This window comes from Motacilla alba, chromosome Z, assembly GCF_015832195.1.
Source record: "Motacilla alba alba isolate MOTALB_02 chromosome Z, Motacilla_alba_V1.0_pri, whole genome shotgun sequence".
Lineage (NCBI taxonomy): Eukaryota > Metazoa > Chordata > Aves > Passeriformes > Motacillidae > Motacilla > Motacilla alba.
The window spans coordinates 244,876-269,418 of NC_052046.1; the positions used below are offsets into that span (position 1 = coordinate 244,876).

General features: G+C 45.7%; 1 protein-coding gene across 16 annotated transcripts in view; it reads right to left on the reverse strand.

The window, feature by feature from the left end:
- Positions 1-24,543, reverse strand: part of NEDD4L (NEDD4 like E3 ubiquitin protein ligase) — a 90,785-nt gene that overhangs the window by 39,921 nt on the left and 26,321 nt on the right. For 5 of the 16 annotated variants that reach the window (XM_038123625.1, XM_038123630.1, XM_038123631.1 and 2 more), the window contains 3 exons: positions 13,978-14,059; positions 10,472-10,510; positions 9,012-9,065 (listed from right to left, as the gene is read on the reverse strand). In XM_038123625.1, the coding sequence (XP_037979553.1) occupies positions 9,012-9,065; positions 10,472-10,510; positions 13,978-14,059 (175 nt within the window). The other 11 variants (XM_038123621.1, XM_038123618.1, XM_038123617.1 and 8 more) reach the window with 7 other exon arrangements.

Consider the following 24,543-nt stretch of genomic DNA (forward strand, 5'->3'; position numbering starts at 1 on the left):
ACTTGCAGTGTAATTCCTAATATTTCTCATTTCACCTGTTCTTTTTTAATGCTGTAGGTATGACTGCACATGACTGACTGGTGAGCCAAAAGAGCAGAAACCAGAAGAGACCGACTATGTGATGAATGCATGGTAAGAGACAGAAGCAATCACAGAGTCAGCATCAGATTTATTTTCTAAAACTAATGATCAGAACATTAGTCTTAAAACATCTTCGAGGTGCTTGCTGAACAATAATCCCACAGTACTGCTCACCCTGGAATCAGGAGAAAATCCTCAGCACACTTCCAAATGCCATTCAACAGAGTAAGCAGATACTCAGTACCTAACCATGTCGCTGGCACAGAACCAGCAGGGCCTGCCTTTGCAAAGGGGCACCAGGAAATCGCGGAGGGATCGGCAGGGCTTCCTTCCCCGACGGCTGCCTTGCAAGCAGAAGCAGCCTTTGGGGAGCACAGACTGTCCCGAGCACATCCCCTCCTGCACAGCTCCCTCCCGCCCAGGCACGCTCAGACACAGCTCCCTTTACAGCGCAGGGGCCTTGGCTCTTCCCTGGCTCCACGGGATGAGTGACAGCACCTGGGACAGGCTGACAATCATGGCACGTCATGGACGTTCGGAGCCGAACCTCTCTCACTGAAGATAAAACTCCCACCGTACAACAAAGCTGTAAAAATTATTTTCTGTAATCCATAAAATACAACCTGGAAGTTTTCATTTCCAACCCAGGCTGAAAGGGAAGCTGCAGCTTTCCACCAAAGCACTGACAGCTCCAGACTCGCACCACAGCACGAAGTGCAATTTTCATTTTATTTGAACAACTCATCTCATTCCTTTGCCTTCAGCTCTGGAAGCTTCTCCTTTTAATTTTTTCATTCCTTTGGGGGACAAAAACCTGGCTGGTCATAATGCTGGTTTAATCAATTTATTTTTCTGTACACAACTGCCGACTTTTTGAAGCTCCCAATGCCATCCTGGTATTCATCCTGGACTTCAGATGAAGAGATACAGGAACGTATTTTACAATGAGATTTAATCTGGAAACTAACTAAACAGGATAGATTTGGCTTTGGAATAGCTGCTGAACTAAAAACTTCAGTTCACATGCAGAACTTCTGTTCTGTTTATGTGTACAAAACATGCACATTCTGAAACTCATCATTACTTGATAGCTTTTCTCAAATAGAAAACCAGCTGAAGAGCACAAAAAGCAATCAACACTCTCTGCTTTCATATCTGTAATTTTCTGTGGCTAGATCTGCACCAAGGCAGCTCTGGCTGGCACCTGCAGCATTAAACCCGTGTCAGCATTTCCATTATAAATTCTCCCCTTTACAGACTGCTGTGTACCCAAACTCACACACAGATTTTCCATGCAGGAGCAAAGAGTTTATTACTGCTGTTTAAAAAAGTGATACTATTTCCATCTCTGCTGCTCGAGGTTTTATTCTGGTTTCTTCACAGAGAAGTACCAACAGATACAGTTTTCAAGGAGAAAAAGAAAAATGCCTGACAGAAAATTCAGAATCCCAGGGAGCTCTGGGAATGTGGAGGGATGAGCCAAAAAGACAGCACTGCCAATTCTTGACTCTCTGAAAACTTGACTAAAAGTTACAGGTGGGTTTCTTAATTCTGCAAGCTAATTTACACTACTTGCCATGAATTATTTGTCCCCTGCCCACAGAGGGAGAAGAAAAAAGCAAAATTCATTCAGGTCCTCGGTACTTGCTGCCTTGAAAAGCAGCTCCTGCTCTGCCCAGCTCTGAGTGCGCCCACCTGCCCCCTCCCCAACAGCCAGACCGCTCCAGAACAGGCCTGCAAGCTGATGGACACCAGAACTGAGAAGGGGGGCAGGTGATTTCTTGTTGAGAAGAACTGATTTTGTCCTTAACATAAAAGCTAGAGACCCCAGGAATGGAATTCATCATCCTCTACCTGCAGCTGTCAACAAGGTCCTTATCTGCAGAGAGCAGAGGGTTTCCAGAGGGCTATCTGCACTCCCTGCAGAGCAAGTGGAGAGCCAGGAAATTCACAGCACTATTCATTTGAACCATTTAAACCTCCAGCTAGGGCCACATGAATTATTTCCTAGAAATGCCTGTTAAGAGTCCAGGTAGCAATCCCTGAAGTAGGAGCAGTATTTTTTCTAGAATGCTTTCTAAGAAAGGAGAGGAAGAGCTGAGCTGTGAGAAATGCAGGCTTGCCGAACCCAGAGGTGCCGCTTCTGTTTGTTTACTAAACACAATTCAGTCCTACTCCTGCAACGCTTTGTTAGGGCTCGCTGGCTTTTGCTCACAAAGATGCCTTTGTCAGCTCTCTCCAGCAGTTGTCCAACACATTTTTGAAGTGTTTCCCACAAATCCAGCCCTGCACTCACAGCCCCCAGTGATAAATAACAGCAGTATGTGGGATATGCACAGTGCACAAGCATTCTATTGCACGGAATATAAAATATCAGAGCAGGCAAAAGAATTTGCAATAAGGCTTCCAAATAAAATTTCTCACGGCTTGACATGAGCTCAGCCTTTACTTAATATTTTACTCTGTCTGGTAATGAAAGACATCCTGCCTGCCCCAAAGTACTTGTCTAAAAGAGCAGATATTTGAAAGGTCACAACCCCTCGGAGCAGCAGGACTGCAGACGCCCGCTCGGATGTTTGCTCTGAGATAAATCAGGCTGCAGCAGCTGCTGCTCCCAGCCCCGGCCCAGGCCCTATATCAATCACATACACATAAACTTCTTGCACTGGGACACACCACAATTATTCTTGTTTCACGCTATCAACTATAATCCATGGCAACCTCTCCCCTCAGCAGGTATTTCAGGCACTCCCTTACTCACATCATAGATCTTCCCAACAAACTTCTGTGGGACAGATTAAAAATGGCACCTCAACAAGTAATGTTCTGTGGTCAAAAAATGCAACAAAACTCGCACCAAAACTTTCCATCCCCCACACTTCCCATGGCATTCTGCCCAGTCCATCACCTCTACCCACAGTACTTCTGGATTTACTACAAGGATGAGAAACACCACAAAAAAGGTTTACGTTTCAGTTAGTTCTTTTCCTTGGAGAGTTTCTGCCCTGCAGGGTGCAGTGCCATGTGGGCTGGGCACCTCTGTGCCTGCCATGCTGCACAGCTGCGTCAATCCATTCCTCATGGTCACTCAAACCAAGAGCACAAAGGAACAAATTTCCTCACTCTCCTCTGGGAACACTGAAGCATGCCTTTGGGATGGGAATTGTTACTACAGGGGGGCTGAAAGCAGGGACTTTGAGGGGAGATCCTTTGGGAAAATGAGAACTGCTGCACAGACCTCAGGGCACATCCCTGCAAACCTCTGCTGCCTCTGTGCTAGGTCTGACATCCCTCAGCTACCTGTAGAACTGGCTGTAGTGGGTCTCCAAGAACAGCTGATCTTGGAAAGGAGCAAGGGACAATAAAAAGGGAAAATCAGACATACTTTTTTCTGCTCCCTTATGTTCCCCTGGAACCAAACCTGTACCAGGAAGGGATTTCTTTCTATTTCACGCTTCCAAGAGCTCCCAGAAAGAAGGTTGGCAAAACACGGAGTCCATAAGCTTTTCCATGGGAAAGCAACAGAGCCACCCCTGGCTTGCTGCAGGGAGCAGCTGTCCCTGTGCTGCATTTCAGTGCCTGCGAGCACAGGAGCCATGGAGCCTGAAAGCTCCTCAGCGGCCGTGCCACAGCTGGAGCCAGAGCTCGCTCTGCTAAATACAGCATCCCCAAGCTGGGAACTCGAGTGGGCCGTGTTGGATTGCACAGCAAAGCAATTTAAGCAAATGACTAATCTAAACCCTTCAGTCTCATTCCTACTTTGGGCTTTGGAAAAGTGGCTGAAAAACATCAACCATCAATCCTCACCTGCTGTAACAAAGCGAACCCAGAAGATTAATTTTGCCATCCTTACACCAAATCAAGGCAAATCCAAACAACGAGACCATTTACTAAGATGTGCCAAGCCACTTGCACTTGGACTTGGATCAGGGCTTGTGGCATACAAAAGGCATGACATGTTTTTCACTTCCAGAAGGAAGAAAGAAAAATTACTATAAGATTATGATAAGAAATTACTGATAAAGATTCTTTTTTCTCCAGACTTCCTGGTACCTTAACTAAGTCAGTATTTTGATTGAATTTACCCTAAGATTCCCAGAGTCTTTACAACTATTTCATTACAATACATATTTTAGAAGTGTAGAGAGGTACACGGGTGTCCATTACACTTAGAAAGTGCCAAAGTATTTGTTTTTAAAACCAGAGTGCTCAAAGAGTTCTTCATGCAGCAAGGTCTCAGCCAACTAAACTAACAGGAACATTTAATTTGCTATTTGAATGCTCTGATTTTAAAAAATCTTTCCAGCTGACGTAACAGTGAACTAAGAAACATGTGACAGTAAGATCTGAAAATATTACAGTGGATGTAATCATAACTGAGAGCAAAGTTACATTAGATTAGAAACAAAGATGATTTGTGGCTTGCTGCACAGAAAGGCAGAACATTCCAGCACTACCAATGGAGCGGCGCAGCTGGCTCCAGCCGGGCAGCCTTTGTAAGGCAATCTGTGTTTTGCCAGCACACGAGCTCGACCAGCACAGCACGCTCAGCATCATACTTACTGCGGGGCCGGCCGCCGCAGGAGCAGGGGTGCCACGACCCTCCTTACCAACACCCTGACTTTCTTCTTCTGGCCCACGCGTGACAAGAATCCTGAAGTGCTGCTGCCTCATGTTTTGGTCAGGTCTGATTTTAAACAAGCATCCCTGCCCTTGAGGCATCCGCTCTACTGAATTGCTTCTAGGTGTTTCTGCCCTGTTCCTGCTGTTTCCAGGCAGCTCCGAATTCAGCCCATCACCCGTGGGGCTAATTCCTTCTGCTGGTGGCTGGACAGGGTAGGAAGTACTCCTTTCCAGCCGTATCCGAGGGTACCTGACCAATCTGTCCCCTTTTGTTCCAGTAAAGCCAAAGTTACCTCCCCCTCCTGCGCCTGTACTGCTTGTCTGTGGCTGCTGTAACTGGAGAACAAAGAACTTTTTCCCTGCATTTGCTGGCGGATCTGGCACATGCTGCAAGGACCAGCGCCGGGGTTCAGAGGTGGGAGCGCTATTTGGAGCCTCAGGACCAAAGGGAAGCAGAGTAACTTGAGGCACCTCAGCACTCGAGGCTCGATGCTGAATCCTCACACCACTTATGTTTAAGCCTGAAGCCGTTTCACTTGCTTCTTCTCGCTGGGCAGCCGGCAGAGCCTCCTCGCTCTGGGGATTAGTGCTACAAAACATCCTACGGTTACAGCAAGCGGGTCCATCGGTCTGCTGCCCTAACTCTTCCACCAGCCCGGGTGAAGAACCTTCAGGAGCCACCTGTGGAGCGCTCGGAGAAGAGCGCTTTTCGCCAGGGGACGCGTAACGCTCCCTGGAGCCCGAGAGCTTCCAGGGCAGCGTCTCCTCCGGGCACTCCGGGGCCGCGCACTCGTCGGCGCAGCCGTCGGCAGCTTTGCGCTGGAGCGAGATCTGCACGGACGAGCTCCTGGTGGGGCGCGCGTCGACGCCGTTCAGCAGCTGCGGGATGAACATGGATGTGCTCCTCTTCAAGGAGCCCACCCCGTGCAAATCTCCATCGCCGCCATCGTCCGCTCCGTGCCGCGAGAACGCGTGAGGGCTGCTTCTTCTCGGCAAGGTGTGGAATGCCATAAAAAAGTCATCTTCTCTCTCCCGGGCAAGGATCTCCGATTCGGGGGCTGTGTTGCTTCTCCCAGAGCCAAAATGAAACCGCAGCCGATGGGCCATGGTTTTACAGAGAGGAGAAAAGGAGAGGGAGAACAGCAACAATTCAGGCACTGCCAGAAGTTAAAAACCAAAGACATAAACTGCGAGAAAAAGTGTCCCATCTGCCAAACGGTTAGCACTGCAGCCCTGGGAGCGACAGATAGCAGAAATAGCCCAAGTGGCAAGCAGCATTCCAGGCATGATTGGGCAGGAGCAGTCAGCGCTCCTACACACACGGTGACATAGGGTAGGATGGTGGGAGTCACGTGGCCTGGTTCCCCCTCTCCAATGTAAGTGTGTGAGAAGTTTGTTTTTTCCTTTTTTTTTTTTTCTTTTTTTTTTTTTTAGTGCCAGCAAGAGCCTGAAACAGCACCTTCCCAGCTGCTCCTTTTCCATCAGGGAGGAGCGGCCCCAGCGGGAGAGCTCTCGCAGCTGACGGAGGCAGCGAATACACTCAGCACTGCTATAAATCTAAACCACATCAGATTCACAGGGCACACTTGGAGAAAGCACTTGCAGAAAAATGTAACAACAAAACACTTCCATTTTGTGTTAAAAGTTTAAGTCAACACCACATGCAAATGAGGAAAATTCTTTCAAGCATAACACTTTGGTGTGTTACAGCTCTAGGCTGTCATGGCAGGACAGGAATAAATACAACATGGCTATGCTTTCGATTTTAACCATGCTCATAACACAATTAAGCAACAAACTTTTGCCTTTAAAAAGCCCCAACAGCAATATAACCTGCAGTTCCCTTGGAGCACTACCAATTACAAACAAAGCAATCGTACATAAGGCAAAGATCTCTCACCAGTAAAACCAGCAGAAACATGCAGGAGAGCAAGACAGGAAGCCCCTTTTCCAGATTTACCAGGCAGTACAGGTGAGGGAAAAGCGGAGCTGGGTGTTGCATGTCCGTTTGTACTGATTTGTCTCAGACCCAGCACAGAACTGCCTGCTCCTGGCTGGCCTCCAGCGAGGGAGTCAGCAATGCCACCACGCCAGGGGTGGCACTGCCAGCGCGGAGTACAGTTACACTCTCGGAGAGCCAGAAGGGCTCCGGAGGACAGGCAGACAGGACACACCAGAACGTGAACCAACCACCCTGAATCAGCGACAACCAAGATACTCAGTGCCCTGAGGGCACTCACACATGAAGGGTGCACACTCTTCTTAGCACACACCAGAAAAGAAACTCTGGTTAACCAGAAGCACAGCTCCATCTCAGGGCCTGGACAGCTGTTCCCTCTGAGAACTGGAAAGCCTAAATCTGGTCAGCAGCTATGAAAACCTGTATGTGGCAGGTCAGTCCTCTGTTGAGACATCTGAATGAACTCTGCTTGCAAGCAGCTTTACTTCAAAAGCCAGAAATTTCAAAAAAAACAATCCCAAGAGCAATGGCAGCTCAAACTGACCAAATTGCCAGCAGCAAGCACAATCCCACAATTTTTTATATGGATTACGAAATGCAACAAAAATGTGAACAGCTTCCACACAGCAATGGTCCTGGAGATTGCCTTGTGGAAGCACAGGTGCTGGTATTATTTTATCTTATTTTTCAGCTAAAACATGTTACTCAATAACACGGCCTCTGCATCCAAAATGAGGCTCCATCACATTTACTCTGTTGAGACTGGGGAATAGAAAGGCAAAGACACCTGCAGAGACAGAATGTGCTTTGGTAATTTGGGAAGAAGAAGGAAATAAGTCCTTCCAACAAAAGCCATTTAAGTATTGACAGTAAGCATATGAGAGTAAAGCCAAAATAATCAGTTCAGTGTCTCCTTATTCTGTAAACACAACCTGATGGAAACCTGCTATTCCAACCCCCCCAAAGCAGTCACCGTGCCACAGACCTCCTGCAAGGAAAGCCATGGCTCCTAACCCCAGGTGCTGCCTCGGCCAGGAGGTTCCAAGCCCAAGGACAGACTGACTTGGGAGGCAGGACCAGAAGGAGAATACACACAAATTGGTTCAACACTAAAAAGTGCTGTAACTGCCAGGGTAAGGCTGGTACTGCACACCCAAACTCAGAAATCCAAAGCAGTTTCTCTGAAATGAGTATCCCAAACCTGTCATTTCCCAGCTGTCACTGCACACGAGCTTTTTCTCTAACCCACCTCCCTGCTCCTGTGGCACCTTTGCATTCCAATGGCACATGGCAGTTTGAACAGTACAAGTGGTCATTACGATCATTACATACAAATAAATATGCTCCTGGTCAGCCACTGTAGAGGCACACTGCCACCCGTTCACCAATTCACTTCCTCCTGAGGAAAGATCCAGTCATTCAGCTGCCAAGTCCTCTTTCTCCCCAGATTACAGCTTGTCTGGTTTCCTTTGCTCTTTATTTATCAGGAAGATAGAAGGAAAGAACCTATTTGTTGAAGACAGATGCTTTTACACTGTATTTTTTAAATGAAAGTATCTTTGCAACTCGGATCCTATACTTCAGAAAGTAAACAAGTTTAATAAAGGTTGTGTTGCCCCAGCCCAGAAAATGTTAATTCCTGATCTCATGAACAGAGATGGTGCTACAATGTTCAAAAGCAAACCCCCAGGAGCCATGGTGCCATCGCACTGGCACATTTAACCCCAGATGTACACAGGGACACTGGCACTTTTCCCATGGATCAGAACTGTAACAGAAGCTGTAACAGCAGCAGTCAGATGGTGAAAGTCTCCTCCAGAAAAGCTACTGCATCAGCCAAACACAGCGTAAGACAAAACCCACTAACAAGACGAGAGCACTGTGAGGCAGAGATGAACCACGGGAGCCTCATTCTGCCACGACCTCAAACCTTCACACATGCATTGTGCACACAAGGTGCAGCTCTGGGGAGCTGATGCACCTCCCCAAGCAGGATGCAGAAGCATTAAAGGACTGGAAAGGGATACTAAAATGATAAAGCAGCTGCTTTATCAGCACTAAAAAGGTCAGGACTTCATTGGTGTGAAGCAGAGGCCTGCAGAAGGACAGTGAGGGTTTCCCTGTCAGAGGGCTGGGTGAGGAGGACCATTTTGGTCTGACTCAGAAGGGCACTACTTTAGTGCCCTTTCAGTCCCAGACTCAAATGGTTTTTAATGCCTCTATTTGTGTTTCTTGGCAGGCTCACTGAAAGAACTGTCTGAAGACACCTTTAGGCTGCGTTGTATTTCTATCACTGTGGCACACAGAGCCTTGTGATTAGTGTAACACAACTAAGAGAAGCACTCACCAGTCTGTTTTCATCAAACACCTCGAACAGGAGCCGATGGTTGGTTGGATTTACCTGTGAGAAATCCAAATGTCACCACAAGTTCAGTAGCTGGACAATAACAATCTGGCTACTAGCTCAGGCAGCAATCAAACCAAGGTAATTAGGACAGGACTAACAGGCCTGATGTAAATCTTCACTTGAATTGGAGCACCAGAACCTTACTGCAACTGGGAAGAGCCTGGCAGTTGACAGGAAAGTCTTTATTTGCTGTGCTCAGTACTGCATTCCCCTGGCAGAGGACCCCAGTCCCAGGCTGGACAGACTATCAGGGCTCCCTGGCTGATTGATTTACGAGGAGCAAGAGTTTTGCTGCATTTCCTTCAGAATTTCATTTTCAGATACGTTTCTGACCGCCCACTGCTCACCATCTCTAGCCCATTTAGCATGCACCCTTGGAACACCCAGCAGGAATCTCCCCAACACCTGAAAACAGCAAATATACCCCCAGAAAATGATTTACTTCAACTGAAGCAGAAAGACTGCCAACGTTTAAAGGACAAAATCAAACATAAAATAACTCTGTCAAGAAAGACAAAACAGCTGCTATTAAACAACAACAAGTTCTACAGTGTTTGATCCAGTTGATGTATTTTTTTCAGAAAATCTTTGCAAGCCGGGTTACTACGACCAGCATGTTTAATTAAGAAAATTTAGAAATAATAACCACAATTCTGTGTGCTGGAGATGGATTTCCCAGTTTTGAGAAAATCAGAGAACTGTCGCACACAGAATAGGGTCTAAATTACTTTACAGATCCCATTATTGCTGAGGACATTCAAGATGTTTTAAGAGAGCACCTGTGAACTATCCCAGAGGATTTGCAGCAGTGTCATGTGTTCCCTTTTCCTGAGATTTTAGATCTGTACTACGCAGCTGCAAACCCCGGAAAAGCTGTTTGGTGCATGTGTCCCCGGAGGCGTTCCCCGTGTGCGTGGAACATTCCCTGGTGTCCCAGAGCTCCCCACCCAGCGGCAGCTCCTGACATCCGCACAACTCCCGGCCGAACAATCGGCCACATCAGCCCCAGGCGCTGCTCCAGTTAGTGCTTGAGACTCCCGAAATCCCACCTGACCTGCTCCCGTGGGAGCTACAGCTACACTGAAAGTCAACGGGCAATTGTTGAGGCAATTGTTCTTTGGAAAAATACTGTCTGCAACCGAGCAGCCAAGTTACTGCCCTTCACAATTATCTAACTGCAGGTTGGGAAACAGCTTCTAAGGAATCTGGGGCCAGTTCCTGCTGAGCATTCCATCCCCTCAGAAACACAACAGCAAGTACATCAGGGCAAGCAGGTCTTTGGAGTAAACATGTAAACAAATAGAAAATAAGATTAGCTGTACAATCTATTTGATAAATAAACAGAAAACAAGATGAGCTGTACATGTTCTAATAATGACCGCAAATAAAGAGAAACTTACTCTGAAGTAAAACTCTTCATTCCATTTAGGGTTCAGTGTCTGTAAAAGAAATAACAATATTTACATCTAATGTTTAAGTTTTCTGGTGTGCAATTATAAAAAACATACATGAAAGTGACAGTTTGCTAGGGAAATAAAAGAGAAAGAAAAGCATGTAATAAAAGAAATTGAAAAATGTATTGCCAACTAGAAATTCTCTATTGAGTTAACCAAATGTGGGAGGATATTTGAGTCAGATGATCCTAAAATAGACGTTAAATATAAATAGATTTTGACGATTAAAAGACAAATCATTGAGGACCTATAGAAATAAAATCTGAAGACATTTCATTCTCAATATTCATTTAAACCCAGATGATTTTTTTTTAAACACAAAGGTAACTTTAGGGCTCCAAGAATATGCTCAGATTTATACTGTGAAATAAACAGAAAAAAAATTAAAAAACAAAAAAACAAACCTAAAAACCAAAATAAAACCAAAAGGAAAGGTTATTCCTTGGAATAGGTAAGATATTCTTCCAGTGTCCTCCCGGCCCAAGGATTTTAATTTTAACAATCTGACTAAAATGCACAGAATGAATGTGCATAGATTGCCAGCTGAACTGAGCTCAAGCATGACATAATAAATTGACAAAAAAGAGATGAGAACTACAAACAGTAATTTGGGCAATTCGAGCTTGGGTAAGTGTAAAAACAATTGGACAATATGTCCAATGTTTTTGTGCTCATGCCAAATCATTCCCTCATGCTCTCACACAGCAGAGATTTACGGGCAGAGCTGACAGGAAAAATTGGCTTTACACCCACGACAATTCTGTTCTAGCAGAGAAGGGGAATCTTGGCTGTTTATCTTACGCCTTGCTATAGATCCAAGAGATTCCTCATATGCAGGACATGGGGGCTGACTGTACTGCATCTCTACAAACTGGGAATACAGGACCTCATGGCAGATCAGGAATTGCTTCTTGAAAGAAAAGACCACTGTAAAGGGCAGGTGACTCAATGACAGGAGGAGCAGGAATGGGCTTCTGGGCACAGAGAAACTTTGAGCTTTTTCCCCTGAAGGAGCACAATGCATTCAGAAAAACGTAAATTAAAAGGAAGCAGCAAGGAAAACAATGTTACACTTTAACCACTTGTATTCACCAAATGCTACTGCCGTGGGCAAGAGAGGGTGCACACAATTTAGCAAACAAAGCACTGCCTTAGCACGGGTTTTGAGGGCGCTACTGCCCACTGATAATCCATTCATTCCGAATGCTGCTTAACCACAGAGTTCAGGGAAATTTGATGGACAAAGCAGCAGAGTCTTTGGTAAATGCCTGGTAACTCACAGAAATCTGTCCCACCTTTACAGGTGCCACTCTTAGTGGGCTGAGTCAGAAAGTGGAAACTTATCTTAGTGCCAGCAAAGGAGAAGGAACTGCAGGAATGGCTCCCTGCAGGACACGAGCAGGGAAACAATAACAAAAACTCAATCTCAACAGGAGCTACGTCCTAAAAAGGGCAAGCGCTGCACACACAAAGGACTGCCAGGAGTCAAGATGAGCTAGACCTTCCTCGGGTATTCACAAAAGGGTTTTCATTCATCCTGCACAGAAAAGGAGGACATGGAGAGAAATGATGCTCCTGAACACCGGAGCTCAACGGGGAGACCGGGTGTCCTCAGAGATGGAGATATTTTTAATATTCCACATGGGAAAGGTAGAAGTCTTTGGAGCTCAGCACAGTCACGGCAAAGAAATTGAAGAAACTGGACAATCTTCATCTCAACTTTTAAATTCCAGCAGGTATTTAAAGAATACACTGACCACATTACGGGAATGAAGCCAGCAAACAACAAATCCAGCTTTGCCTACTTCAGAGAGAACCTTTTCTGCAGGGCATTCCAAACACAGCTCCAAAACAAAGTACAAAGCATTAATCAAACCTGACACTGCATTAACTATGGAGGGAGATAAACTGAAATAAAAAGCCTCAGAAATTTAACCCAGGTAGATCATGCCACATGAAGCTGATATTCTTCTGGTAATTTTATTTTTTCAGAGTAAGAAAACAATTGCATTTAACCCTTTTGGCTGTAATGAAACACTTCCAGAAGCACAGTCCAGCTGTGCAGTAGGATACAGATCAGACAGGAGCACAGGACATGGAATAGGAGGACAAAAAGGGGACACTGCAGTTCCTTCTGTTGTCCCAAAAGCACTCTTGCGAGGCAGTGCTGCACAAAGTTACCCGTTCAACTGAGGAACACAAAAATGAGGAGAAAAATGAGAAACTTGTGGAGGGTTAGACACAGTCACAGAGCTGAAGGAGGTAACTAACTGCCAGTCAGTCATTCCTCAGATCAACTGTACTCAGTATTTTTAAAATGTTTTTAACTCAAAATTGAGATACGCGAATGATGTTTGCTATTTACAAAATAGAGAGAGGACTGCAACTTGCACAAGGAGAACTCTGGTTTGAGATGAAATTTAACAATTCAAAGCAGAAATTACCAACTAGACCTTTCCAACACATGAGTTCATACCACTATTACAGAAATGACTGAGAATGTCTGGGCTTTAATTGACAGTGAGAAGAAACAGAGAAAAAAGGCAGGTGCAGTCCTGGGAATGAAACAAGCACTAATGGCTAACCAGGAAGTCTTTGAAAAATTCCTTTTCTACATCAAACATGCCCTGGTTCTGGGACAAGTTCTGCTTGGATCTTCCACACCTGCAGGGTTCCACACCGGCTTTCTCCTATCACCCACTGTCCTGATTTTAGAACTGCACCATTTCAGTTTGTGTTTTCAATAACAAAATTCTCCCCACTATTCTGTTTTGCAGCCATGATTTCAACTGAACCCCTGTTGATTCTACATATCTCCATAAAAAATGACAAGTCATTATTTTCCCTTACTTTTCATACAGTTTATGACTACTTTCCTCTCTGCCACCAATACCAGCAAAACAAAAAAAAAAAATCCTTACAAAATCTTAGGGTCCTGATAATGACAAATATCCCCTGGTGGAGTTTTGTTTGTGTGAACTAAAATTGAGAAATTAAATGAAAGTCAATTTTGGCTGTAATTAAAAATGCAAGAAAGGCTTTGCTCACAGTGTATCCTCTGTCATCCAGCTGTTTTAAATTCCCACATTAGGAAAATATTTTGAAAATGGAAATTTTGAACACAATGATCATTTTTACTGAAAGTCAGACAAGTGATAATTAAAACAAAATTTCTCAGTCCTTTATTTCAGCCATGTCTTCCAATGAAATATGAATTTGAAAAAAGAATCTGTGAATGGTGCAGCCAAGCTTTAGGGAACATTAGGTGCTGTCCCCAGGCCAGACACACTGAGGTGCAGACTCTTGTTCTCAGATTTTGCTTAGGAGACAACCACATTATCCAGTTGCTAGACATGTATGTAATGATTTTAATTAGTGCTGCATTTATACAATTGTGCTCCAGTGTTCTTAATCCTTCCAAAGCCATGGAGTCAGAAAGAGTATATACGTACCTTTTTGATAGTTTTTGTCTGCACAAGAGCAAGTTCTCTGTTCTCATCTGCTACATACAAGGAAAGCTTCACATACGGGTCACTGCAAAAGAAGACATCAGATTTAATGGCCTACAATTGCACAGCCAAAGAGCATTGCAGAAGGAGTTTTTTCATTTAACTGGGTAACAACAGCACCTCCAAACACTTCTAGTGGAATTGTCTTCAGCCAAAGCTCAGATCGCTGGTAAGCTACTGACACACTGAAAATGAATGTCTGAATGTTAAACCCTGCCCATAGCAGCAGAGATCATTCCCTGCAGCTCTGTCCCTGCTGGGGACAAGAATCGCCTGCTCCCACACAGCTCCTGCCCACAAGCATGCCCGTGGCACTCCATTCAAACCAGGCCGGGAAAAATGGGAGCCGTGGCGTTTGGAAGGGACTGGCTGCAGCTAACCCCTGGAGGCTGACAGAAGTGCAACAGGAAGCATTTTGAAGCAGTGGTTATAATTGTTTTGAACATAAAACCAAGCTGCACAGTATCAGCAGTGATTCAGACAGACAGGGCAGAGAGCAACCTGCTCCAGCAGAAGCTGTTCCTGCCCACAGCAGAGGGTGGAACTGGATGGTCCTCAAGGCCCCTTCCAATGCAAACCATTCCACAGTTCTGAGCTTTAAGCTGGGAGAAAGAGCATCCTGCAGGAGCAGATGAACTTCACACAGGTACAATGTCAGGAGCTGGAACTGGAGCAGAGCCTCTGCCTGAAGGGGCGAAATGGGTGCCTGAGTGAAACCAGGACCCTGCTCTGGTGCTTCCCTCTCAAGGCTGCAGCACACTCTGCTGGATGGTGACCCAAGGTTTCTTGAAAGCACCTATGAGAGACACTCACAATACAGCCAGACACTCAGATTTACCAACCTAGTCAATCAAAGGCTGATACTTTTTGAATTGAAGGAGCTATTTTGTGACAGTATCACCACAGAACAATCAGCACTTGCATGTGCTGGATGTTCCATGTATCGAATGTAAAATGCCACAAAGGTGGAAACAAGAATAAACAGGACATCTGGTTGGATTGATTATTCCTATCAGCAGATGCACATAAATGCACCTACCTGATCTGCAGCAATTAGGTTCAGCATTAAGCACCAAGGTTTAGAAGAAAGCAAAGCATCATTGTGATTATAAAGAAATGCTGGTGCTGCTTTGAATTGCCTAATGTACTGTACTAATATTTACAGGTATCCTCCCAGATTTGGGTTATCAATCCATACTCGGCAATGTTCTTTTCAGGAACCCTTAGAAATACTGCAATTTTTTAGTGCTAAAATACCCTGGATGAATCTTCTGCCTACAGAAAATGAAAACTGTGGCACAGTGGCAGAGATTATTTTTAAAATCTATTTCTATTTCTAAAAATGAGAGAATAATCAAGCTTATTACAAATTTCAGTAAGGAAATTTTGCCCTTACTGAACAGACCACTGACATCTCTGCCTGCTCTAAAAGCAGGACAGCGTGAGTCAGACTGAGCTGAGCAGCCACACTCCTGGTCCTGCAGATGAAGTTGGAGTTTACCCAAAGGACTGGATATTTGAGACTGTTTACTTACACGCATTTGTTTACTCAAAACGAATGTAGCTGGATGGAGACTGGAGACCAAGGAGAGCTGGCAGTGCCCCAGGCAGAACCGTCTCACACAGCCCTGCAGCACGGCCACCTGCTCTGGCCCCAGGGGCAGAGCAGCCCTGCACGGAGCCCGCTCGGGGACACGGCACAGAGGGCTCCGCTGGAAGGCAGTGAGCCATGAGGAATACAGGGGTCCCTTCCCAGCCCCAAGAGGCCATGAGGGATACAGGGGTCCCTTCCCAGCCCCCACAGGCCATGGGCAACATGGAGGTCATCCACAGAGTCAGACAATTCTTCACACTGCAGCCACAGGAGCTCTTAGTCATAGAATGCGCCTGATTAATATTCTTATGTGTGGAAGTCAATAAATAAAAAGCACTGTAAAGCTTTTAAGAAACTTATTAGAATAAGGCTCAGATTCCAACAACCAAATAAAGAGTTTAATTTGCAAGTGCCACTAAGTGAGCAGCTCCAGGTGAAATCCAGGGGTCTGCACAGCCCCGGTTGTTTGGATCCTGCCCAGTGGCTGCCCCGCAGGTAACACAACCCACAATCCTGGGATGCAAACAGCCACCAGGGACATGAAACAAGAACAGAGCAAACTAACACACGCCAGCTGAGGCTCCCTGGGGAGCAGACACTGTACCTGAGCAAACTGGAGAAGGAATCAGAGAGCGGGCAAAGAACGGAAAAAGGCAGAACCCCAGTTAAGTTACAGCAGCAAAAACAAAGTAACTGGGATCCCAGAGAACAGACGCTACATGCCAAAGCAGCAGTAGAAACACTGAGGAAACTTTACAGTGGTTAACTACACCCTGAAAATCCAGCTAACAGCAAGTACTCCAGATAGACGTGGCATCTTTGCAAGGGAAAATAAGTACCAACACAGAAGATCTATTTGATAAAAAACATGAAAACCAGTAAAATTGAGGAAAACTTGCAAAAGAATGAAATACACCATCTGGTCTGTTAAAAGTCACTGGAAAACCTATCCACAAATTGGAATGAAATGGACACGAAGACAAGCAGTAAAATGCCAGGTTCCTGTCTCACAGCAGTGCCTGCAGATGTGTTAAGGGAAGGAAATCCCGATGATTCAGGTGACAGAAGACAATAATAAAAGAGACACCTGCTGAGAGCACCAAAAAACCCCAACAAATCACTCAGGTGAGTCTGCACAATGCTCTCAAGCACATGGTGAGACTCTTGGATGTTCTCTGCAGGGCCAGGAGCTGGGACTCAATGATGGACTGGTGGTCCATTCCATCTCAACATATTCCATGGTTCTATGATTCTAACTTTTGAGCACAGAAAGCAGACTCGAATCAGTCCGGAGCTGTACCTGCCAGATATTCTCACCCTGAAACTGGCTGATTAAAAGGAGGGGAGATGGGGATTAAAATGAAATAGTGCTTTCTTGACTTTCCTCAGGCAGACTCACCCATTCCTCAAGAAAGCACAACAAGCCCCCTTACAGCACTCCAGGAAAGCACCATTGCAAGTGGTGCATGAACACTTTCACTGTGCTCTAAAACCAAGTGGAAAATAAAGCAGCTCATCCCACAGCTCCTCGTGAACACCAGTCACAGCCCTGAACTGCTGATGTGCATCAGCATTTGAAAGGGCATGCTGGAAAAGCTTAGGAGCAAGTGACAGTGGCTGAGCAGAACGAAGCCCTTCCACCCACACAGATAACATCACGCAGCATCTACCGTATGGAACTAACAGTTCTGCACCTTGCTAGGAAAGCTCACTGCAGAGGCCACTTGGAGGAAAAGTACCGCTTTGTCTGGGGAAGAGGATAAAGGACTGAATGTGGAAATGTCACAAAACAGAAAACTACAAGCAGAAAAAATAAATTTTTACACTAGTACCAGTGCTAAAATGCCATCTTAACGAAACCTGCAGCACAACAAACTGGCAGTCATGGACTGCTAGGAGTCTGTTAATCTAGGAAATACCCAAGTGGAATCTACACGGTGCTCTGGTAGAATCACTGTAACACCAGAAATGGACACAGGAATGAACGGCAAGCCTGGAGCCTGGGACACTACAGATGGCCAGCCCATGCCCGGAGCTGCACTGGCAGCACTCAAACAGCGCTGCACACACAGGGACACCAACACAGGGCACGACAGACTGACAGAGAGCTGCCCAACGCAGCGCAAGAGGCCACCCCACGGTAGCCACAGTGATAATCAACCTGCATTTAGGACAACAAGAGACATTTCAAAGGACCAAGTAGTGTTTAAAAGAGAAATGAGCCCAGTCGCCATCACAACAGTGACTGGAGATGGAGGGGAGTTGATTTGTGGACACCTACCTGAAATGCTCCTCGCTACAAAACCAACAATTATTAAAAGCACCAAATCTCATCTATCCAAACAGGACTGGCCAAAACTTAAAGAGAACATCAGCGTCTGCCAAGATCAGGAGAACCTTGAAGCTGATAAAAGTCCTCTAGAGAATAAAAGGGAATCCTAAGAAAATGACACTAATAATAAAGTTATATTAATCATAATCACAACTTAGTACAAAGAGACTTTGGCAGAACAACAGCCAGCAAAACAATCTGAGGCTTCAAGAAATCCTTTTCCTGACCTCAGGAATCCCTTAGACATCCAGACTTGCTATTTGCTGTGGTTTTGTCGACTTGCAGTATTTGACATTTTCTTCAAGCTCAAGCAACTGTAGATATATAATTATCATCTTTCATTTGAATCTCAGCATGAAAAGGCAAGCTCCCAGCTCTTTTTCTGGAGGACAACAAAAGCACTGATGACTTAAAACCTCCAGTGAAAAATCCCAAGGAAGATCAGCCTCCTTTAAAAATCACATTACTTTAGAGCAGTGTGAAACTGGGGCCCATGAACAGTGTCCCGTTTGTTCACTTGAGCCTGGAATCGCATTTGCTCTATACTTTTGAAACAGTTTTGAAAGCAAGTCTCAAACTAGCTTCTGCCATGACATGATGTATTATTTACTTATTTTAAGCTCTAAAAGAAGGGGGTGGAGAGCACAGGCACATGTGAAAGAACAATGGAACTACTAAGGCCTACATGGCTCTATTTTTATTTTAAAAGCTGAAACCGCCTCCCCACATATAAAATTTAGTAACACTTGTTATGCAAGTGCGTGAATGCCAGCCTCGTCACATGCAGGCAAACTTTGCATTTCAAAATAGCCCAACTAGTTTCCTTTGGAACAGTCTTGCACAAGATAATTTTGCTTCTGTAAGAAATACAGAACAATTCCCTTTGTGCTGCCCCTTTTCTGCCTCACATATCTGAAAGAACTCATCAGCACCCCCTGTACCTGTGGCTGCAGAAATACCAGCACACTCCAACATGAAGGCAGAGAAGCCTCTTTCTCAAAGCCACATCCCAATCCGATTCTTTCCCTGGTCTTGAGGAGACCACTATTTGGCTATCAGTTAATCTTCATCCATCCCCTCTTCCCACCCCCTCACTCCATCCAACCTACCTGCACTCTCCTCAGGGCAGGTATGCATAGAACAACGTCCTTCCTGAGCCCTCAAGGCATGTGCCTCCTCGAACTCCTGAGTCAGAGCAGCTGAACGTTCCAAAAACCCCCAAAATGACCGCCTTCAGATTTCTGCCAAGAGCAGCGGAAGACCTCAGGCCACCTCCTCCCCACGGGGCTCTGGGTGTGCCTGGTTTGGGGATCCCTCCAGCTGTGGGCAGGTTTGGAGGCAGATGTGCCCAGCACTCGGCGCTGCTGCAGGGACCCACCTGCTCCGCAGGGACACTCTGGTAAACCTGCAGACTGCGGGCTCTGCGAGGGGAAACGTGCTTCCACACACAGCACGCCTTCACGAACACCACTTACACACCCAGACCAGTAACGCACACTGTCTCAAAAACATTCATCTCAAGGAGTCTCCACGAGATTATGGGAGCCCTTGGACAGCAGTTAACATCAGGGCTGAAAAGCATGTTATACTTGGCAAAAGGAAATTCTGTGAACCTGGAAATGTTTTTCAGAATCATTTAAACACACTTAGAGAAACTCTGTCTGGGCATGCACTTAGGGGAGCTTTAAAAATTCCTTTTTTTTTTTTTAATTCCAATGTTTTGCTTAGTCACTTTTAGATCCAAAGAGATGAGGGAAACAAATTCCCAAAACATGCATCATCAAAGAAGCTCGGAATTATAATGAGATACTTCTAACCAAGTTTTACGGAGAGCAGTAAAAACAATGTTCTAAGGCAGAGCCTCTTACAGTCGCTGTCACTTTATCCCAATAACCATTCCCCCGGTGACTTTCCTCACTCCTGCACAGAAAGGAGAAGTACAATAAGAATACACAGCAATTAACTACAAGGAATACTCCAGAGCACACTGCTGTGTGTGCTCCCTGGTTTTATTTCAGCATGAGCCTTCTGGGTTTCATCTTTCTGCCTGTACTGCGCAACATCCATTAGGAGTTTTTCTCAAAGATAAGGAAGATTTTGACCTCACTGTCAAACAAGTCTCATATCTTGTGACACAAAGTGTCCAATCACAAGGATAAAGGAACATCAGCTTCTGTAAAGAAACCAAAACCTTACCTTCAGCGCAAAGCCAAACTTGCAATCCATTGTGCCTAAGCATCCCAAAATCTCATTCCTCCATACCAAATCCCAGAGTCATTTCACAGACCTCCCGTTTCCCTTCCAGTGTTTTATCTTGCAGAGAAAGGCTCACATTTCTGACTCTACAAGAAATGTAGCAAGGCTTTACCAAAGAGCTGCTAGAGATAATGACTCACATCATAGATAGCTGCGAGAAGTGCCTCTGGGTGAAAAAAGGAGTTAAAAATTATACCTCAAACCCCACCTCCAGTGTCTCCACCTTCCTCTACCGTGCCATGTTCTAATAAAGAGTAACGAGATGGATTCCTGTTGTCTTCCTGCTCTCTTGGAAGTCTCCCAGAGCATAAAGAATATTTTAATCTTCCAAAACAGATGGAAGTGTAAACATGGGGTTTTTTCCTCCCTGAGGCCATTTTTTTTTCCAAAGGTTAAATGAATGCTCTAACAGAATATGCATACATCAGCCCCTGGAGCTGAGGGGCTGATGTATGCATAGATCTTCCTATGCTATTTCACACTCCCAAAATATCTTAGCAAGTTCCGAAATCCAGCGGGGGTGGGGAAGGAGAGAGAGAACTCCATGACACCTGGTTTTGGAAGAGAAAAGCTCAGCACAGTAGTTCTGCCTTAAATACTTAGGACCAAAAGATTTTCCTCAGACGATTTTATTGACATGCCCCTTTTTTCTTTTATAAGATACCAGATTCAGGTAAACTCAGAGATCACAGCAGATAGCAGGCAGGTGGGACACCTGAGGAGCTGAATGCAGAAGCTTCCTTTCTTCAAGTAACAAGAAACATTTTGTGTTTCTGTATTTGTACAAATTTTTCCATTAAGCAACTACCTGATGAGAATTATTTTTCACTATGACATTATAACTGTAAGGAATTATTACCCAAGTCCTCTCATTAAGTAGCAAGATGACCTCGAAAAAGCATTTCTCCGTTTACAGCTCCTGAAATATAAACCCTGCGCATCCCAAGACCATAGCCTGTAGAAATGGGTAAAGACCCGGTGATTTTGGTGAAAAACGTGAAAGCCCAGTTTGGTCGGAAGCCACCAGGCAGGGCTGGCGGCGGAAGCCCGCGGGTGCCCTCTGCTGCCGGGCGCAGCCCCGGGCCCCGGCCGGGCGGCATCGCACACCGGCCCGCTGCGGAGGATGCACGGACACCCTGTGCCCAGCGGGCAGCCCAGGGGCCGCTGCAAACACGGCTGTGAGCACCAGCATCACGGGTTCACAAACGAAACTGTCGATTCTCCCGCGTATTTCTGCCGAGCAGCCTTCCATCGCTCCCACACTGGCCACAGCTGCAGACAAGGCCTCCTTCCCGGGTGGGCAGGCACACACAGCTGGCTCGGCACCCAGCAGTGCCTGCGCTCATCTCAGCACCTGCCCTCGGCTGCTCCCCGCACCCCACGGCTTTCACGGGAGCACACTCCACAGGGAAAGCACGAGCCACGTGAGCTTCTGCTTTCCTTCCCTTCCCACACTGTTAATAACATTTCATTTCCACTACACTGGAAAAACATCCCCTGCAAATCAGCTAGAAAAAGGAAAAAGCAACAACAGAGTAGGAACTCTCCCCTACTTGAGCAGCTGCCCTGCAGTCGAGTGGCTCTGGCAATTTGGTCACAGGCCTGTTCCACCTCGGGGGCCTCCCTTGGCCGGGACGCACACAGCACCCTCCCTCTGGCACTCATGCACGTGCTGCAGAGGCATTCAGGAGCCAGATTACTTTTTTGGATGGTTTGATTCATTTATGATAGCTCTCCCTTCAACGGATTGGTCTCTGCTCGTCAGGGGAGCCACTGGTACGAGAAGGAGGACAGGCTGGTAGCCAACCCAGTTCCAAGGCAGCACACGTGCTGGAGGAGATTGCTCCAGGGCTGCAGCTATCACCACCATTTTTCCAACAGTTAAAACCAGATACACCATAACTCAAAGTGGGTTAGAAAAGTGACAGCAGAGTTAAAAGAACAGGTACAGGGTAAACATCTGCCATCTTTGTCCCCTGCAAAACCACAGCCACGAGTGCTCTCCTCCCATCACAAATCACAGTGACAGGACACACACGAATTAAAGAATTCAGCCACGTTTCAAGCAGCCTTGCTCACAAAAGGAGTATACAGTGTGACTTACAATCCTACCAGCAGCCTGGAGCCTGCCTTCCCCAGCTCCATCATGGATCCTGGACACATGAAATCAAACCAGAAAAAGGGCTTTTCAGAAAAGAGCAGGTAAAAGCAATAAACCCAGGGGCAACCCATAACTAACTCCTATGCCATTAGAAGCACAGCTCCCTGACAATGAAAAACATCTGCAATTTGAACTGAAAAGCACCCTATATTTTCAATTTCCAGACAGCCACAATTTTCACTTCACGATTTAGAAGGCAAAATACAGTAGCCAAGGCATCCCATCAGCTGGACCTTTACGGGATATGCACAGTCTGAGTTCAGCCAGTACTTGGATTATTGTATGAAATTTATTAAGACACTTCAGTTAAGAAGTTGGAAGGAAATAAATGTCAAACATTCACACATACAAGCTGATACTAAATTCACAAAATCCCAATCTGCAGTATCTACAGTTCACCATCAGTACACATCAGACTTGTAATTTTACAGGGCAAAATATAAGGCAGGTTACAGACCCCCACCTACATCTACAGTTACCAGCCTCTTGTTGTGCCCAGCTCCACTGCACCTCTGCAGATGAAATGGCCCACACGTAACCATCACCTGGGGGTGCTCACACTTACTAATCCACTCTACATTCTAGTTGCTTTGTGTCATTGTGACTGTAATTCCACAAATTTCTGAACTATTAGGATCATAGGAAGCTATGAGGTTGGAAAAGCCCTCCAAGATCAGCCCAAATCCATATCCCAAGTGCTACATCTAATGGCTTTTAAATCCCTCCAGGGATGGGACTCCACCGCTGCCCTGGGCAGCCGAGCCAGGGCTGGGCAGCCCTTTTGGGAAGACATTTTCCCTAATATCCAACCTAAACCTCCCCTGGCACAACCTGAGGCCCTTTCCCCTTGTCCTGCCCCTTGTTCCCTGGAAGCAGAGCCCGACCCCCACCCGGCAGCACTTTCCTCTCAGGGTGCTGTGGAGAGCAAGGTGGTTTCCCCGAGTGTCCTAAGATATCCTTGCTATTAGAATGATTTCCTAAGTCAAAAGGAAGCCCAAAAAAAAGCAAACTCAAGAGCACTGAGATTTCTTTACTGTTACAATCTTCAGAAGAAAAGTATGAGTTTCTCCAGTGCTCTACACTGTAAGAGACTTTCCTTAGATTTAATCAAGAAGGAAATGGCTTTTGGACTCCGCAAGCCCACAGGCAGTGTTTTATAATGGTAAAGTTGATTAAAAACGGGCAGGACAACCCACTGAGATGCAAAAGACAATGCACACCTGGTAGCTAATCCCTGACAGCCAGGCAGGAACACGGTAACTGCTCTGCTCCAGCCTGAAGCCCTGCACAGCTCCACCACACACAGGCACAGCAGCTGCTGGGGCCACAGCTCTGCAATACCAACGTGTTTTCAAATGACTGTACATTAACTCGTTTGAAAGATTAAAACAAATTTCAAAACACATGCAGGGAATATGTTTTTAACTCAGCTTTATGGAAATCCTACTGACTTGAGATCAATTTCCTTAAAATATGTTAACAGCCTCATCAATAGGATTCAGTACTAATTACACTCAGATTTAACTTCATGCATTTTGAAAGATAAAAGTTATGTTGCTTATGGTCACCATCAAAAACTGTTCTTCAAAACAACACATCTGGAGAAAGAAAACAAAAAAAAGCTTTGGCATACCATATTGTGCACACAGCTACCAAAGGAACGCTTGCTGCAAATTTCACCCAAAATACTAAAGTTAATTAAACTTCTAATTGCTGCTTTCATGTAGTTTTAAGCTAGATACACAAGCTAATGAACAATTTGTAAGCATCATTAAATAAATACAGGAAAACCCACAGGGAGGCTCATTCATACATTAAGAAATTAGTCATTTCAATAAAAGCTAAAATTGGATACCACTAATTTCAAACAGATGAAACCCTTCTAAGTAGACTGGAACATTTGCAGTAGAGCATTTTGTCATGTTTAGGCTTAAGAGAGCAGGAATGTCAAGCCTGAATTACCCTTCATGACGAGAATACTACCGGGTTTGGGTTGATTCTAGCCTCAGAACCAGCTTCTCCCGCAGCTATTACCTGGCTGGGCTCTGCAAGCCTGGCCTTTGAGCGGAGGGAAGGAGCGGGCAGGAGCAGCCAGAGCTGCAGGAACAGCCGTGCCAGCGCACAGCCAGCACCTGCGGGGACTGCAGCCTCGCGGGGCCTCGCCCT